Genomic DNA, 17343 nt, shown 5'->3' with positions numbered 1-17343 from the left:
GTTAGCTTTTTGTTTTGGGCTGTCGTGTTTGTGTGTACGTCACCGCATTAACACGATACGTGAAGCACTAGAAAGGATTCGGCGCGTACGCTGCTGGAAGCACAGTTGGTAGCACTTTCGGCTGCACAACACCAGACATATTGCTCCTCAGCAAACCTTCCATGGCTTCTGTTGGAGTGTTTGCTTCTTGCTCCAAACGGATCGAAGACAGCAAAACATCTGGTTTAGCTGGCTACCGGGACCTCGAGTTAACGGATTTATCGGGTATTAAAAGCTTGTTTTACAAATTGTAGAACAAAAAAAGCGCCGGGACTAGATCAACCGTGTTACCCGATCTTCGAGAATCCAATTTTCCCATTCATGCGTGTTTCTGGAAGGTATGAGATTTTCAAAATAATAATAAAAAAATACTCTAGACATGTACCGTTTGAAGAACGCACATCCCCACACACAGGGAACACACAGGGCGAGATTGCTTGAGCTAACCTTGAAACACTTCACAGCTTCCCGGTACTGCTCGCCCCGGGATCACCTTTCGATAATCTTCACGTACTTAATTGAGGTCTCGAATTGACCACCGCGGGAGTTCCAAATTAAGAGAGTGAAAGAAAAAAACACACACTCACTCACCATCCTGTTTGTAAACATCTGACACTCATCCATTGTACGGTAATCAACACAAAGAGTGAGATTCTAGACATCGTGCGCTCTTCACAACCGAACAGAAATGGAAAACAAAACGTACGAGCTTAAATTTCGCATCCTTACTCGAGTGTGCATTAATTCCACACACACACACACACACACACACACACACACACACACACACACACACTCGCATGAAATTGGATGCACTGGACTTGCATCGCTTTCGCCGCTTGGATGAAATCTGATTTTTTGGCTATCGGCTCTCAAGATATTCGTTTCCGCCTTTCAATCAGATCCAATCTTTCCAATCTTGCACTCGCAGTTCCCGGAAGGTTGCAGTGGCAAGAACGTCTGCTGAAATAGAATCCACGGCACAGGGGCACTTCAGGAAGGACAGAAAAGAAAGGAAGAAAAACGTACTAGGAGAAATTGCAACACTTCACTCGCAGCAACGAAAAAAAACGACAGTTAGTAAAAAAACACGGTACACGGTCAAGAAAGTGTCCCGATGTCCACCGGCACCGAAAGGGCATCGAGTACCTGGCATCGGGCATGACAAATGACACCGAGCGATAAATCAGACGCACCTCCTGCTCGAGCCGACACCTCCGAAAGGAAAGCTTCGAAACTGATTTTATGAACTTCCTTCCCATTGTTTCCCAGTGAATGGAGTTTCAATAGAACCTAGAATTACCCGCCACGGGAGTGGAAAAAAATGTAAAAGAAAGAAACAATCTCAAATCCATTAAAAAATCAATGTGACAATAAATGGCTTTTGGAAATAGACCTGGGACATTGCTGCGTGCTACAAAAACCTCCGTTCGTAAGCATTTACAGTCCCGGGTACTGTGACGAAATTTGACAATTGAAGTTGAAAGACCGAGCCACATAAACACCGACAGGATGTACTCGATCATGCTTTATAAGGAAAAAGGACATTGAAGGCACTAAAAAAGCCCTGTAAAAACACATCCTCTGGAGAGTTTGTGTTACAACAATTAAGTAGAAACTTGCTACAATCTATCCCCTCAGCAGAGCGGTTTGATCCTTGGGTAGGAAAAGAGTTTGTGCTGACAGCTCCCAGAAGAGTTTCCAGAAGGTATTGCATCACATCTCTCTCTCTTCCTTGAACACACATTTTCCAATTTCAACAATGTTTCTGACTTCCACAAAACCACTCAAATGTCACCAAACAGCACGAACTCGCTTGGCGGAGAAAAAGAATACAACACTTACATCCTTTCACGAGTGATCTCCCATGATCATTAATTACTAGAAAGTCTTCAAAGGAAGTGTCGCTAAGGTTTCAGTCCTTCGTTCGGTATCCTAGGCTTCCACTGTCGACAGGAAATGGGTTCGGGTTTTTTTTTTGTGTGTGCCGAAAGTCTTCTCGGTTCGATTTCGGTCTGACCGTTGGGCTGGCCCAGTTGGAAACCATTTGCCAAAGAGCAGACACCAGACCAGACAGCAACAGAAAAAAAAACCATCTCGAAGTGGAGTCAAATTTCTTTCTGCCTTCACCCATTGCACCATCCATGTCCTTCGTTTGCATGCACACCCAAGAAAAAAAGGAAGTGTGTTGCATTTTTCTGGCCCGGGTTTGCGTGTTACCGATCCCGATGATGCCGACCGAGATAGCCGGCGCTCTTATGTTTCTCATAATTTTCATGTTTCCCCTTCTGCGCTCTCTCTCTCTCTCTCTCTCTCTCTCTCTCTCTCTTCCACTTGATCATCCCAGTCCTACAAGCCCAATATGTAAATCACCATTCAAGTGTTTGTGTGTTTGTTGCGTACATTGGGAGTTTGAAACCGAAACCGAAACACTTTGCCGCCGTTCCGAAACGAAATGTTCAACAACCATCACCATCATCGCTCACCATCGCCGGTACGGGTACGGTGGATTGGGATGAAGCTTGCTGGAAATTATCACAATAATAACAAGCGAACTAATAAGCTGAACTAAGCGCTCGATCCCCTGTTACCTCGCGCCGAGCCCAAAATGATGATGGATGAAGCGGTTTCAAACGATCGAACAGGGTTCTGACGTTGGAGGAGGGGAGGAGCAGATGAGCGTGGTTCGATGTTCGGGACCAGCGTCTAAAGAGTGTCTAAGTGGGAGATAATGCCACATTTCCTGGCTGCTCCGTTCCGTTCAGGATTCTAAATCACTTCCAAGCGCTTCAAGTGGAAAGTGTGAAGAAAAATGTTCGTGGGAAAAACGGTTTTGTGGAGTTGAGTTTGTTGATGCGAGTTGTTTTTGGAATGATCTTGATCATGTACAACAGCTGAACCTAAAATATAAGGTTGAATTTAAAGCTATGATCCTATTTCTTTCAATGTTCCTTGTATCCTGTAACGCAGGGCCAGCAATCTCTTTCTCCTTCAGTGTGTTATCCTTTTTTATTTACAAACCTTCTAACAAGATCCCTCCATCACTGCTCCACTTTCCACACAACTTTAATTGAAACCGCTATTAACCACAACCTTCATCAACGTCCGTTCAACTCGCTCTTCTCCCCGAATACGGTTAATTAAAAACATCTCCCATATGCGCGCTCCACATTCATTATTAACCACAATCACAAATAAGTGCAGCAAAGCGATTTAAACCATTTAAGCTAAACCAGCGCCCGACGGCGAAGAGCCAACCCAAAAGCGAGAGAGCCCTAATCGGGTACAAATTTTACTGTTTGCGTCAATTAAACGACCGTCGTAGTTTGTCGCTTCGATCAACGCGTGTTTTTTGTCTGCATGCAGTCGTTGTGTTGTAAGGTTGTTTTCTTCACTGCAGCTGCACAAATCCAATCCACTGAATTAATGCCTGCCTCCCTCTCTTTTCGTTCCGGATGAGGCGACCCCGAGGGGAGTTTCTGCTTTCGTGCCGCCGAATGGGCAATTGAAGTGCGTTTCTAATCGGTTCCGATAGGCTACAGTGAAAGTGAATTAAGACAAATTTATGCATCTGGGCCAGTGTGCAATTGGTGGTGTTTTTTTCCTCCACTAAAACACATAATTTGTCTACACAATTGATCAGCCAGGGTGTAACACGGTCAGAGATTAAGAATAGCGCGCAGTAAAATACCAAAATATTTTGACAAAGACCACCACACAAAAGAGTGTGCGGAAGGAGGACATGGACATTTTGTAACCGATCCAATAGGGAAGGCTTCCCTTTCGGTCGCCTTTGTTCGCAATGCGCCACTGCCTGTTGACCACCGACGATGCTACGCTTATCAAATGTCATCACCAAGATACAATATACATACATACGCAAAGATGGCGGATATTTGAAATTTGATTTTCCCAATTTCACACCACCCTGTTGCAAAAAAAGAACGTTCCCCAACAACACACAGTCTGTCCCGTAGCAAACATATGACATTCGATGCGACACCGATCACGATCGCTCCAGCATCGGCCCATATGCTGCACCAAACAGGCGGGTGGATATGAAGGGATGTTGACCACTCCTCGACTGTGGTGTCAGTTTGGGTGGTTGGTGGGTTTTACAATTTTATGAAAGCGTCAACACAGTCCCATCAGCCCCCGGGGGGATAGAATGAGAACAAAAACCAGCACCCAAAAGAAAAGCCATAAAGTTGGTTGAAAAATTGCACTACCGTTCGGATCGAGTTTCATACGGTGATGGAATGTTTGACTTTGGTCGCCCCCCTTTCAGCCACTCGAAGAAGGGGGAGGGCAGCGAAAAAATGTGTTCACTGTTCTCCGTCGGCTCTGGCTTGAACTCTCAGTCTTCCAATATTCTCTTCCCTTTTTGTGTTCGATGCGCTGCGCCATCAACAGTTTTCCCACGGGTGTCTCCTGGCCTAAACGGGGTGGTATTAACGGGTTCGGTCCAAAGATTGGCAGCAGTTTGTCCTGACAGTTTGAAGTTTTATTCGGGAGGAAGCTCTAGCATAGGGTGTCACATCGGCGACCTTCATGGGGACGAGCTTTATTGAGACGAGAAGACCCGATCAAGTGATCATGCGCGAACGAATGGCGGCGTGCTCAAATCGATCAGTGCCATTTGGGTAAACAACGTCCGCAGGGTGGCAGTTGTTATCGGTGGCAGTTTGTTTTGTCAGAAACACACACCGCAAAACCAAACCGCTTAACATGGCATACAGGACGAATTGCAACACTACATTTGCTTGGAAACAATTCTGTATCGCTGCAAGCCCCTTTTATTACACTTGCTCAAGATTTGCTCACTTCATTCTAGTGAATGGTGTGCTAGCAACATGAACGTTCTAATTCTTTGGGTGTTTGCTTTGGGTAAGCTGTGGAAGGTAGTAGAATTTTACTGTGATTTATCGCGTGCTCTTTCCTCCCTAAGGTCTGATATGTCCGTCCACCACCGTATTGGCGGATGAGGTTCCCGCCCTGGTGCGAAAGGTGCGACAGCAGAACACTCTACCGCCGGATATGAAATCCGCTGTCAAAGGCGCTCCCACTACGGATCCAGTCATTGAAGAGGATGGCGAATTTGACGATGCTAAAACGGGGCAACAGATAACAGAGCCGACAGGCATTAAGAAAACAACTCATCAGCAAGCCACGTCAACAACACCGGCAGTAAGATCGCAGGATCAACAGCAAGATGTAAAGGGTGGTAAAAACCCCAGAAAAGATACATCCGAATCTCCGGGGGATAGTTCCGCCAAAAAGCCTGTGACAATCGGCCAAACCAAAACGACCACGGCACAGTCGGATTCACCCAATGCTACTACAAACGCTACCGCAGCCAATACGCCCTCTGCACCATCCCCGATAGTGGTCAACGTGAATGTGGTCGTTCAATCAGAACCTTCACATGGCGCTACCAGCTGTACAGCACCAGATTATAACTGTCACCTTAAAGTTTTACCAGCCACCCAACCACCGAGACCGCCATCAAGGCCTAATCCTTTGTACGTTCCAAGAAGAAGCAGCTTTAGGCGGTACGATTCCGCACCAATCATGACGACCACTGACGCTGGTCACGAACACGAGCACATACACGTTGAGAGTAACGGGATAGATTATCCAAACTCACCACTAGGAATACCACGCAATTTGCGAAAGACATCATGTATGTTCTGTTGATTTCATTTGAAAATAAAGAACAGTTTTTAATTCCTACGGCTATGGACTTAGCAAGCTTACCTTGGTACGATCCTTTACGGTTAGTTCTATGCTTTAATATTTTTCGTATCGAAATTCTCAACGTATTTAATATGTTTGAGATATAATAAGATATAATTTTGAGGATTCACAACCAATGATGCTGAGATCGCTTCAGCGCTTCACTGTGATAGGTCCTCCTTGTCTCAATATATTCACTTTTCAGCCAGATACTCTTAAATCAATGCTATGGTTTATTTGATACCCATTTTACGTAAAATATCCATCCATATCTAATCACATTTTAGACAGCAAATGGTTTAATAATGTGAAATATCAATAAGTTTCCTTACGATTTTACACCTCAAATTGATTACCCTGAACCAGCAAAGCTGACTATAAAACAACGAGTGCATTGTTTCATTCGCATTCCAGTTTCTGGGAATAAGTTCAAACCAAGTCAAGCATCAGCTATTAACTGTAATCTCAAAATGAACTTCAGGCTCATGCTGTTGCTTAGCTGTCTGGTGATTCTTGGTAAGTCGCTGCAGAAGAATCAACAACACCGTGTCCTTTCATCGCATCATTTTCTTTTCTGTGCGTATACTTACAGCCACAGTAAGCTTCCTGTATGCGATGGAAGCAAACGAAGCTGAAGCAGCCGAAATGGAGTTCAGTGATATGCTGCGCCAAAAGATTCCGAATAACTTCACCAAGCTACCTCCGATACCGGAGGAACGTGGAAGGGGCAGGCATGGTTTATTGAACAAGTTTTAATTCCAAAACCATCGTACATAAGCATTGTGCAACAAGCCTAGAATTGGATTCAATCAATGCATTACAATGGAAGCAAATGTAATACATCGATTTGCTTTATTTCATTTCTTACCGAAGTGCTCGTTGCGTGCAACAGGTTTTTTTTTCGAATAATAAAATGAAAGGTTTTCTATTGAATGAAAGGTGTAGTAAACTCATATCACAAAGATGTCAAACTAGTGGACCTTGAGGTCGTTCAGTGCACTTCTGCTTCTACTTGGTTTTCGAATTTGAAGCTGCTATAATTTTTTAAAATATTAACTAGTTTTGTTCAATCCATACATAAGATGAGCAGAAGAATAATCTCGGTAACAAAACATGGAAAAACACCATTCAATTAAATTATTACATTGTTGTATACAACAGGAGTCACAATCGCAAGCTCTGACACTATTATCATTTGCAGAAAATAACTGGAAAGAAGCTGAAATATATATCCAAAAAGATGATATACTTTTCAGTGGTTCCAAACAACCATCCCCAAGAATTAGATGAGCCAATGTCGAAGATCATCACTTTAAGGTCATCGTTTATATCTTTCATAAACGGTGTTCACAATCAACAGCGTCCCAAACAGATTGATATTGGTGGCACATATAATAACGAACAACTCACAATTACATGAGAAATGCAAATTTCCTCATCACATTCTTTTAAATTTCTCTTTACCATGCCAAATTTTCAACGCTTTTTTTGCTTTAGTTTTGTATAGACTTTGAAGTAATTTAATATCATTATTTTTTTCAATGCTGGTAAAGGACTCTTCTGCAATGGGTTAACCAACCAAGCTAGTCATTGCCAACTACAATAATAGCTAAGGAAAACCGAGACCATAGCCTTCCTAGCAGCTGCATTAAAAGGAGAATAAATTGTTACTTTTTGTTAGGTTAAGTTCAAAACTATACATTTTTTAAATAAATTAGAAACCCATCAAAAATAATGTGAAATAAAAGTCATGTTGTAGTTTGTTTCTTATATTTACCAAAGCCTTCTAATACTGCACAACTTATAACTTATAATTTATGAACGTTTTGTTTTATACATATTTGTCTAATATAATGCGTTCTAGATACCTTCGTAGTTCAAACAGTTTGACATCGCAGTAATATCACTTCTGCTAGGGGGACCATACATTTGCAGTAAATAATGATTGAGCAGCATTCGATGTATCAGATTTTATTTCACAAAACATAATATTTAAAGGTAAGATACGGTAGATATGTACACTCTACGCAAAAAGTAAAGTTTTGTTCCACAGAATATTACATTATGCATGCTTCAACTAAACGTGTACAATCAAAAACAATTTGCTACTATAAAACAACGCTTTAGTTCATTTCCTTCCATCACTGTGCAAGTTGTACTTTGAATTCAAGCAACATGAAAGCAATACTGTTCTTGGCTCTTGTGACAATTCTTGGTAAGTTTATTGTATAACCTATTGATGTGTTAATCAAATTCATAGTTAATTCATAACCGTTCTTTCTTTATGATCTTTCTTTTCCCTCAGTATGCGGTTCGCATGCAGCGTACCCGGGCGGGAATACACCCACCTACAAGCATATGCAGAACGGTTCCAACGGAGCACTCCTGACTGACATGTTGCGGCAGCGGCCCCCTCCCACAACTACCAAACTTCCATCAATACCGGAAGAACGTGGTGGCAAATAATGACCGCGGAGTCATTAAAATGAAGCATTAGAGAATGTGCATAGCAGTGTTTTAATAAAAGCATTTTAAATTCAGACTTTATATTTACTTAATTTATTCGTATAATACACATACACAATGCAGTACATATCATTCGATGCCGCATACCTGCTGTTTTAAGAGTTTTACGACTTTGTGTCCTTTTTCTAGATCATCGATCCATTTTTTGGCTAAATACGCTGCTGGATCCATGAATTCACTATGTAATTACCTTTGTAATGAAATCACGAAGGAATGGGAGATTAATGGGTTAAAATGTGTCCTAAAGATAGTAAAAACCATGCCAAAATGCTTATAATCAGTAACAGATGCGTATGATAAAGCTGCACAATGTTAGGAAGAATTATACAATAAAATTATGATATAATAAAAGCAATTTTTTCTTTACGGAATGAGGTGTCCAAATTTTTATTGTTCTCGTGAATTCACGAGCTTAGCTTAGATTATCCAGCGCTAGAACTGCTTTGCGATCTTGGCCTGCCTAATTCACGAGAGTTTTAGGTTTTCTTTCGTAAAATATTTATAAACTACCCGCATATTGTTTTTTTTTAGTCAAAAGATTTTTTATATGTATTTGAATGATTTTTATTTCTCTAAAGAAGCTTTGCAAACATCAAATTTAGTAAATATTTCTTTCTAAATGATCTATAAAGTATATTATTCTAATGCTAATTACAATTCAGCGTTGATGCCGCTGTATAATTTTTATACAAAAAAAAATGTTTTGAAAATAAGAACCGTTTCTTATCAACTTCATCCAATCGGAAAACGTTCGATAATCAATTTATCCCTAAATCACGCTAGATCATGCTCGCCAATCATGCATGCAAATCCATTGGCTACCGTGGAAAAGGTTGCTATAAAACCACCGGACCACTATCATCGATCAGGGCAGTCGCATAAACAGCTCGACAGAAACGCATCAAGTATGAAGCTTATACTATTCCTTGGATTTTTGACAGTACTGGGTAAAAGTGTTTGCTTTCTTCCACACTGAAAGTGGTCGAGTTTTAACCGTTTTCTTTCACCAATAGCTACCATCGCCCATGCGGCAACTGTAGGGTCATCCAGGGCTGCAGGAATTACCGCACCTGTTGGAGGCCTCGAGTATACAACGGATGCTGGCCCGCCTGCTGAGATGTTGCGTCAGAATCAAAAATATTCCACAACGACCAGAAAAGCGGATGAACCGAGGTACATGCTTCGTGGATAAATCGACCCTCCGAACAGCGCAATCTGTGGAAACTTGATAAGAATCTTTCCCAGCTTTTACATTTAACAGTGGGAAATTTATGTATCGTCCGTGCTTGCAATATTTTTTAAGCTGAAAATTGCAAAGTAAACAAAACAAGTAAGCAAAACAATTATTCGTACACGTTTTTTTATTGATGCCGCTCACTGGCTCTGAAAATGTAATGCTCGTCACATCGCCGATCATTATTATCACCAACTCTCTCAAATGCATCTTACGTTCTAGATTGCTCTCTCCCCTGTTTCTCTGTTTCTCCACTGTCCCCTGTTGTAAGGATAGTAAATCGAGGATCAAAATAATAGGAAAGGCCTGGGATAAATACCTACCTGCATTGTATTTAAACAAACGCTAACCAGTTAGCGTTAACTTATTGCATTGAAAGTATTAAAAATATTTCTAACATTGGGGGCTTTTACGATATCAGCCAGATGTTTACATGGTGTTTGTCACTTGCAGTCTTAAATCATATCATCCCTCTTTACAAAACCACACACAGAACTAGCCTTAGATTTTCAGCCCAGATTATTTCAGCCTAATAAATATTGAAATAAACGCCGATCCGTCTCAGGCACGTTCAGGTTAGTAAATGAAATATTAATTTTATTGGGAGATGCATAAATATTGTGTGAAGAAAAGTAAAACGTTATTTGAATCATTTTTAAAGTTTCACAAAAGTTCTATAGCACATTTCAAACAGAAAAAGAAAAATAAAACAATTTTATAATGTATTTTAGTTTGTACACAAATACTTTTATCCGATATGGCGGACCTTAACTGTCACATGGATACAACCCGGATGATAACTACTGTTCCACTGATAGACTGCAAAATTCAACCATATGGCTTAAAATAAACGAGATCATTGTTATAAAAAATTAAAGTATTATTAAACATTGAAACGAGATTAACATAGACACGTTTTGCCCCAAAAATTCTATAAATGAACCAACTCAACTAGTTTTTGACAACTTGGTGCAATTTGCTAGTACTTACCAAGCTGTACAGCATATGTACTTGCTTGTCACACCACTATAGCAATTCTACCAGAACATCAACGAAAGCTCTGCTTATCGAAGTAGCTCTAACATCCATAACGTAAGCACAGGCAATCAGTTACAGTAAAGCATCACGCTTATTATTCCCAATTTACATGACCCATTTGTTGTACACTACTCATCTTGAATCACTATAAAACATCGCCTCCACCATAGTCCGCCGGTCAGTCCTAAAGACGCAGTAGAAATGAAAACCATCGTAGTACTGCTGTCCCTGATTGCGATGGGTAAGTGGGTATCAGGTTAGCGTCAGTTTTCACGATCTCTTAAACCTTCCATTGCTTCCAGCGTTCGCCGCTTCAATACCATGGAGAAGTTATTATTTTGACCGCCCAGTTCGTGTAAGTCCTACAAGAGACCAAGACGCACTCAACATTCAACATGTCCTAAATTGGTTATTGGGGGTACATCAAATCAAACCCGCCCTACGAGATGTAGACGCTGAACCGCGCAAGCCTCCAAGATGTAATCCGTCCGACAGGAACTGTAACGACTATGACAATCCATTTGAAATCGAATTCTAAAATGGGAGCCGTCTACTATAACACTTGAATCATTTTTGTTTCTTTGCAAAGTGGTTCTAAACCATTTTTTACTGGTTTCTGGCAGCGGTGTACGGCTTAAACAAACACAAAAAATACAAAAAAAAAATAAATATCTTTACCAAATATAAACTAAGGCTTTTATCTTACTCGATTAAACCATACGATACAACGTCTACAACGGTATCCGAATACATCTAACATGCTTTTCAAAACATTCCCTTAGATCAACTTTTAAAGCTACCGATTTAGTATTATACATACATGGAGTTTAAGTTTATCGTTTTTATTGGCGATTCCGTTTCCAGTTCTCCTTTTGCTATGTTTTAGTTATTAAACTACCTCTCATTTTAATTTCAATGTCAATTTGGCTTTTTATATATATTTTGACCTTCCAAATTAATCATATTGCCTATTTTCTATTAACAGTTCAAGGTTTATCTCTTTCGATTATTTATTGAACCGATGACAGGCTAGTAATAGTATTTTTTGTTGTTTTTGAATGGATCATTTCATTATTTAAGCATCGGTTAAAACATAATTGTCATTAACCGATCACTGCATTGTACTTCCTAGTAGGAACTGATCTTAAACGATACCGTTTCAACAAATATCTATTTGACTCTAACAACATTTAGATTACTCTTTGATTTTGTCGCACAATGTTAGAAAACCGATGTTAATTTTTTTTGTTTAGCTAGCATTCAGTATCTCCAGTATAAATTACTTTTCTACTACCTTGTGATGGTAGCTACTCCTATTCTCGACAATACAGTACCATAAACATTGGACTGTATCGATCGCAATTTGGCCAAAGACTACGATGGATTAACGATCAAGTATCGTTATGTAATATCGTATTTATTATCGGTTATACCAATCAATATTAAATAAAATTAAAACATGATACACAAAACTAAGTAGCTTTATAACATTTTCAATGCTGCTCCACGGCTATTCAAACTGTGCTCAATTAATTATTGCATTCCTAATTCCTGTAACTATCTTGCATTGAACGAGCACCACCGATAGCTCAAATGTGTCCTTTCTGAACCACTATAAAACGCCAAGCTTGTACCCTCAATTCTTCACACTGGGTAGTAGTCCCTCAACGAATACATCGTTCAGCTCGCAAACATGAAAACTATCATAGTACTGCTCGCCCTAGTGGCTGTTGGTAAGTGCATACTTGTAAGCGATACAGAACATACATTACTAATTATTGCTATTTCTTTACAGCCACAGCAATGCAGCCATTTTATCACCCACAAGAGCAATTTCCCGTGCTTGATATTATACCCAAACTGCCTATGCACCGGCAGGTTCCTAAAATTATCGAATCGTTCAAAGGGCTTGTGGAAGGATTTATTAATTTTATAGAAGGAACACGTCGTGGCGATCCTGTTGATCGTGAGAACATGCGGCAGCTTTTACAATTGTTAGAGCTTTTACCTCCATTTGCAAAGACTCTCAATGAATTATTTGGTCAATGAACATAATTCGAAAAGGGATTCCAACCCACAAGAGAGGTAAGATTTGCACTGGAAGACTTCAAACAAACGAGAGCTGCGATGGAAATGGACGATCATAAATTTCTCTATAGGCATAAATAAATATATATATTCCTACATGCAAATTCGAAACATCATTTTTGATTGCTCAACTGAAGCGATTATGGGAGAATTCTGTGAACTAATTAAATTCAGTCCCCATTGCTTAATTGGGCGGTTCATGTATAATGGCCAGAATTTTTACAAATTGCAGCATGAATTGCTCGTGAGTTATATCTTATCCATGTTATCCACACATTTTTTTTAATATTTTCCTAGTTTTTGTGCTGCCGTTTCAACAATTATATTGATTGATTGATTTCATTAATTTCAGAGTCCAACGATCCCTTAATTCCTGGCATACATCTACCTAATCCTTTCAATAACACTTCATTCTTGTTTCCGTTCTACATTATTAACATTGACATTGACTTGCATTACCTTCAACATTCTATCACAAAACCTTCTACTATTGCTGAAAGTATCACATTCTAAGGATTAACGTTCCTTGTCGAACATATAAGCAGAACAAATTGATTAGCATTATCATTTTTTTTGCTATTAAAATACTGATAATTGTTACCATTTTTGGAAAAAAAAACACAACACGAGTAAACAAAACTAAGCAGCTTCATAACTTTTTCAAAGTTTCACTATCTTCTTCCTCTTCTTTTGGGCTCAACAACAACCGTTGTCGGTCAACCCCTGCCTGTACCACTTGAGGGGTTGGCTTTCAGCGATTTTTGGATTACCCCCCATAGCTGACTATCCAGTCCTACGTATGACGGCACGGTCTATTCGGGGCTTGTACCCATGATGGGCATGTTATAAGACATACGAGTAGACAACTGTACCACGAGACCGGCATAAAAGCTTCTTCAATATCCCATGAATACCTTCATACCTTGCAATTAAGAAGGTTTCATAAGATTATCAAATTGGTTACAGGAGTTCTTGTTTTATTGCCAGCAGTTTTGTATGCAGTGGCGTTGCGAGACTGTTTATCGTCAGTGCTTACAGCAGTTTCACTAAATAATCAAATAGCTACCGACTATCATAAGGTTTGCATCATTACAGTTTTCAACAAAGAGTTCACATTGTGCATATAATTAGACAAGAATTTTCAAACCACTGGTGAAAAACATTTGTACAAGCAGTCACCACATAAATGATGATGACATTAACGATAATGACCAATAACACTAATTTCAGAAAATTATGACCAAATATTTTTAACTATAATAGTAGTATTAAAATAATTGTATTTATTTATACCAGATTGTCCACACCATGATCCAAGCTAATAATTTCTCAACCATGCATGAATATTAACATTATTCTAGAACATTTCCAACATTCAAAATCTTATAATATTTAATTTTCCTGTTCTCTTATTGTTCGTCTATTTGGCGTGACGTCGTCCTACGTGGCCTATACAACAGGCTTTCGAGACTTAGTTCATTACCACGTAGCCGGATAGTCAATCCTTGCTACGGGGGGCCGGTCTGGTCCATTCTGGGCTTGAACCCATGGCGCAGCATGATATTGAATCGTTCGAGTTGACGACTGTATCACGGGACCAGTCTCTTATTGTTTGACTTGTAGAACACATATAGCAACCACGATTTATTATGGATGTGATACTGTTTACGTTAGTTTGACAATCTGAACAACAACCTTTGTTTAAGTTGATTTATTATGAGTTTTATATGTTTTGTTTTGCTTTAATGTTTAGATCTATACATAAAACTAAAGGGTATTTTACAACTTTTAATGCTATTCTTTGTTTATTCAACCAGAGCCTAATTAATTATTGCATTCCTAATGCCCGTCAGTAGGTAATGCCCGTAACTATCTTGCATTGAACGAGCACTACCGATAGCTCAAATGTGTCCTTTCTGAACCACTATAAAACGCCAAGCTTGTACCCTCTATTCTTCACACTGGGTAGTAGTCCCTCAACGAATACATCGTTCAGCTCGCAAACATGAAAACTGTCATAGTACTGCTCGCCCTAGTGGCTGTTGGTAAGTGCGTACTTGTAAGCGATACAGAACATACATTACTAATTATTGCTATTTTTTACAGCCACAGCAATGCAGCCATTTTATCACCCACAAGACCAATTTCCCATGGTTGAAATCATGCCCATAAAAACTTTAGGTAACAGACAGTTGGGCAAAATTGTCGAATCGCTTGCAGGGCTTGTTGAAGGATTTCTTAATGTTTTCGAAGCAACACGCCGTGGCGATCCTGTTGATCGTGAGAACATGCGTCAGCTTGGCATTTTGATCTCACTTTTACCTTCCATCGTAGATACTATCTATGGAATATTTGGTCATCCAGCATAATTTGAAAAGGATTTCCAACCCACAAGTGAAGTGAGACTTTCACTGAAAGGCCTCAAAGAAATGAGAGCTGTGATGGAAATGGACGATCATAAATTTCACTATTGGCATAAATAAATCTACATTCATGCATGCAAATTTTGGTGAGCCTTTTTTTATTCCATTTCATTCCAATAACAGATAGCCAGTTTATAAGTGGTAAAATAGTGCTTTAAAGTAGTACTCATCTGCCGAAGGTTCCGCATTGTATCCCATACACGATTTCTCCAAGTATTCTTCATCTTTTGGATTATTGTTATGAATTCATTCAGATCGCAACACAAATATTGTCATAGCGATACAGGTCACGGACCATACGTAGTCTATTTTTCCAGCAAACCGTGCTTCCCATACAGAAGAACGGTAGCGATGAAAGTAATACTATACTCATTTTTAAATTGACTGCCACAGATTCAAATCACCTCTATTCGATCGAAAAGAATATTCCAAACAAGATTTACGCACCAAGCGAGCCATACAATTGACCTGATTCGTATCGGTTGAATCGATTGCATGCTTGTGTAAACGAACATAGAAATCACTTCAAGCGATCAGTAGATGTAACAATAATTAAATCGAACACTAAACTCCTAACCATAAAACAAACTTTAAATAAACAACGATCAGCAAGCACTGGAAGTACCTGTAACGACCTCTGACTAAAAGATGACTGGAGTATGAAGTCACCCACTTATTGTCCTGCAGTTGGTACCCAAATCTATTTCACTACAGGCTATTTCAAAGTACAAAGTTTACAAGGAAAGCCGTAGCTGAGCAACGACAAATGTTGTTGCGCCGATTGAAGAACATAGCCTTCCTGTAGGTGCAGCATACTATCGTAGACGAGTTCTCAAGAGAACCTTTGATTTTTCTATTATTTCCAAGCCTTAGACATTACATAGACATCTGAAATATCATCAAAATTCCCATTCTTAATTTCGATATGTTGTATTGTTAAATTCCCGGGCCGGCCTGGTGGTACAGTCGTCAACTCGTACGACGTAACAACATGCCCGTCATGGGTTCAAGTCCCGAATAGACCGTGCCCCCATACGTAGGATTGACTATCCTGCTATGGTAACAATAAGTCACTGAAAGCCAATGCTCACTTCATTAGTGGGTACAGGCAGGCCTTGACCGACAGCGGTTGTTGTGCCAAAGAAGAAGAAGAAGAAGTATTGTTAAATTTAATGCATTGTTATGTTTGCTGATGGATGGATGCAAAGTAAAAAGTAAATACCAACACTCAGTGATAAAAACGGTTGAAAACCTCGTATACCATAGCAAAACCAGCAATCGTTATCAATGATCTTATATTTGATTTGCAAAACATGTAAACAAACCTAAACAACATCATTACATTTGCAAGGCTCCTACATGGATATTCAACACACTTCAATTAATTATTACAACCTTAATGACGATTGCACCGCTGCTAGCTAAAATGTCTCCTCTCTAAACTACTATAAAACAGTGAACTAGTGCTTGTACATTGCACAGTAGTTTTTAAATAGAAAACTTCGTTCAGAACACACCATGAAAACTGTCATTATACTGTCCGGCCTGTTGGTTGCGGGTAAGTTTCTTATTTTGTTGGAGATACAAAACATAGACAATACGTTTAAATGCAATACCATTTGCAGCAAACGCAATCCCTTTAACAAGTCATGACCGTGTTTTTCGTGAGGAAATAGTTTTACTAAAAGAGCCGTTTCACATTCCTTTATTATTGATAAACTGGCTGCCACACACTATAAAACCAATCAAACGATCGTATAACAAACCAGCACTGCGCCAAGACAGCAGTTACCTACCATGGTGCTCTATCATGAACGACGAAGAGTGCCTATTGGTACCAAATTTCAATGCGATCAAAACGAAAAACCATGATCATGTTTTGCATAAGGATATAGTTTTAAGAAAAAGGCGGTTTCAGCTAAATTTGATGCAACAAATTTTAGAATCTATCAGACGATCGTATAACAGACCAGCACTGCGCCAAGACAGCAGTAACCTGCCATGGTGCTCTACCATGAACGACGAAGAGTGCCTATTGGTACCAAATTTCAATGCGATCAAAACGAAAAACCATGCAATTACCTCCAAAACATAAAACAAACTTGAAACTATGCTCGATGTAACGTTCGCAAGAGAAAGGACCGAAGACAATCGAAAATTGGTTATATCTTACACACTTCTTACATACCTCCAATCTACCCAAAACTACTAACTACATCGAAATAAACAACACTCACCAATTTACTGAATTATTGTTCA

At 39.6% G+C, this 17343-nt stretch overlaps 2 protein-coding genes and 1 long non-coding RNA gene across 3 annotated transcripts; all 3 read left to right on the top strand.

The window, feature by feature from the left end:
* The first annotated feature begins 4820 nt into the window (after window positions 1–4820).
* Window positions 4821–5772, top strand: LOC121597679. The gene is made up of 2 exons (XM_041923647.1): window positions 4821–4926; window positions 4988–5772. Exons 1-2 carry the CDS (start codon window positions 4893–4895, stop codon window positions 5734–5736), a joined length of 783 nt encoding a protein of 260 aa, XP_041779581.1. The 5' UTR covers window positions 4821–4892; the 3' UTR covers window positions 5737–5772.
* An 8842-nt stretch (window positions 5773–14614) lies between these two features.
* Window positions 14615–15165, top strand: LOC121596564. Its single transcript, XR_006005291.1, has 2 exons — window positions 14615–14706; window positions 14768–15165. It is a non-coding gene; the product is annotated as an uncharacterized LOC121596564 (long non-coding RNA).
* Window positions 15166–16557: 1392 nt separating this feature from the next.
* Window positions 16558–17328, top strand: LOC121596562. The gene is made up of 2 exons (XM_041921617.1): window positions 16558–16642; window positions 16710–17328. Exons 1-2 carry the CDS (start codon window positions 16603–16605, stop codon window positions 17177–17179), a joined length of 510 nt encoding a protein of 169 aa, XP_041777551.1. The 5' UTR covers window positions 16558–16602; the 3' UTR covers window positions 17180–17328.
* Window positions 17329–17343: the final 15 nt, after the last annotated feature.

Source organism: Anopheles merus, chromosome 3R (assembly GCF_017562075.2).
Source record: "Anopheles merus strain MAF chromosome 3R, AmerM5.1, whole genome shotgun sequence".
NCBI lineage: Eukaryota > Metazoa > Arthropoda > Insecta > Diptera > Culicidae > Anopheles > Anopheles merus.
This window is presented reverse-complemented; position numbering and strand designations above follow the sequence as displayed.

Bases quoted from the DNA above. Each gene is read 5' to 3' on its own strand.
- LOC121596562 (XM_041921617.1), top strand. From the start codon at position 16,603: ATGAAAACTGTCATTATACTGTCCGGCCTGTTGGTTGCGG. The intron at 16,643-16,709 runs GTAAGTTTCTTA...TACCATTTGCAG, and splicing joins GTCCGGCCTGTTGGTTGCGG to CAAACGCAATCCCTTTAACA.
- LOC121597679 (XM_041923647.1), top strand. From the start codon at position 4,893: ATGAACGTTCTAATTCTTTGGGTGTTTGCTTTGG. The intron at 4,927-4,987 runs GTAAGCTGTGGA...TTCCTCCCTAAG, and splicing joins TCTTTGGGTGTTTGCTTTGG to GTCTGATATGTCCGTCCACC.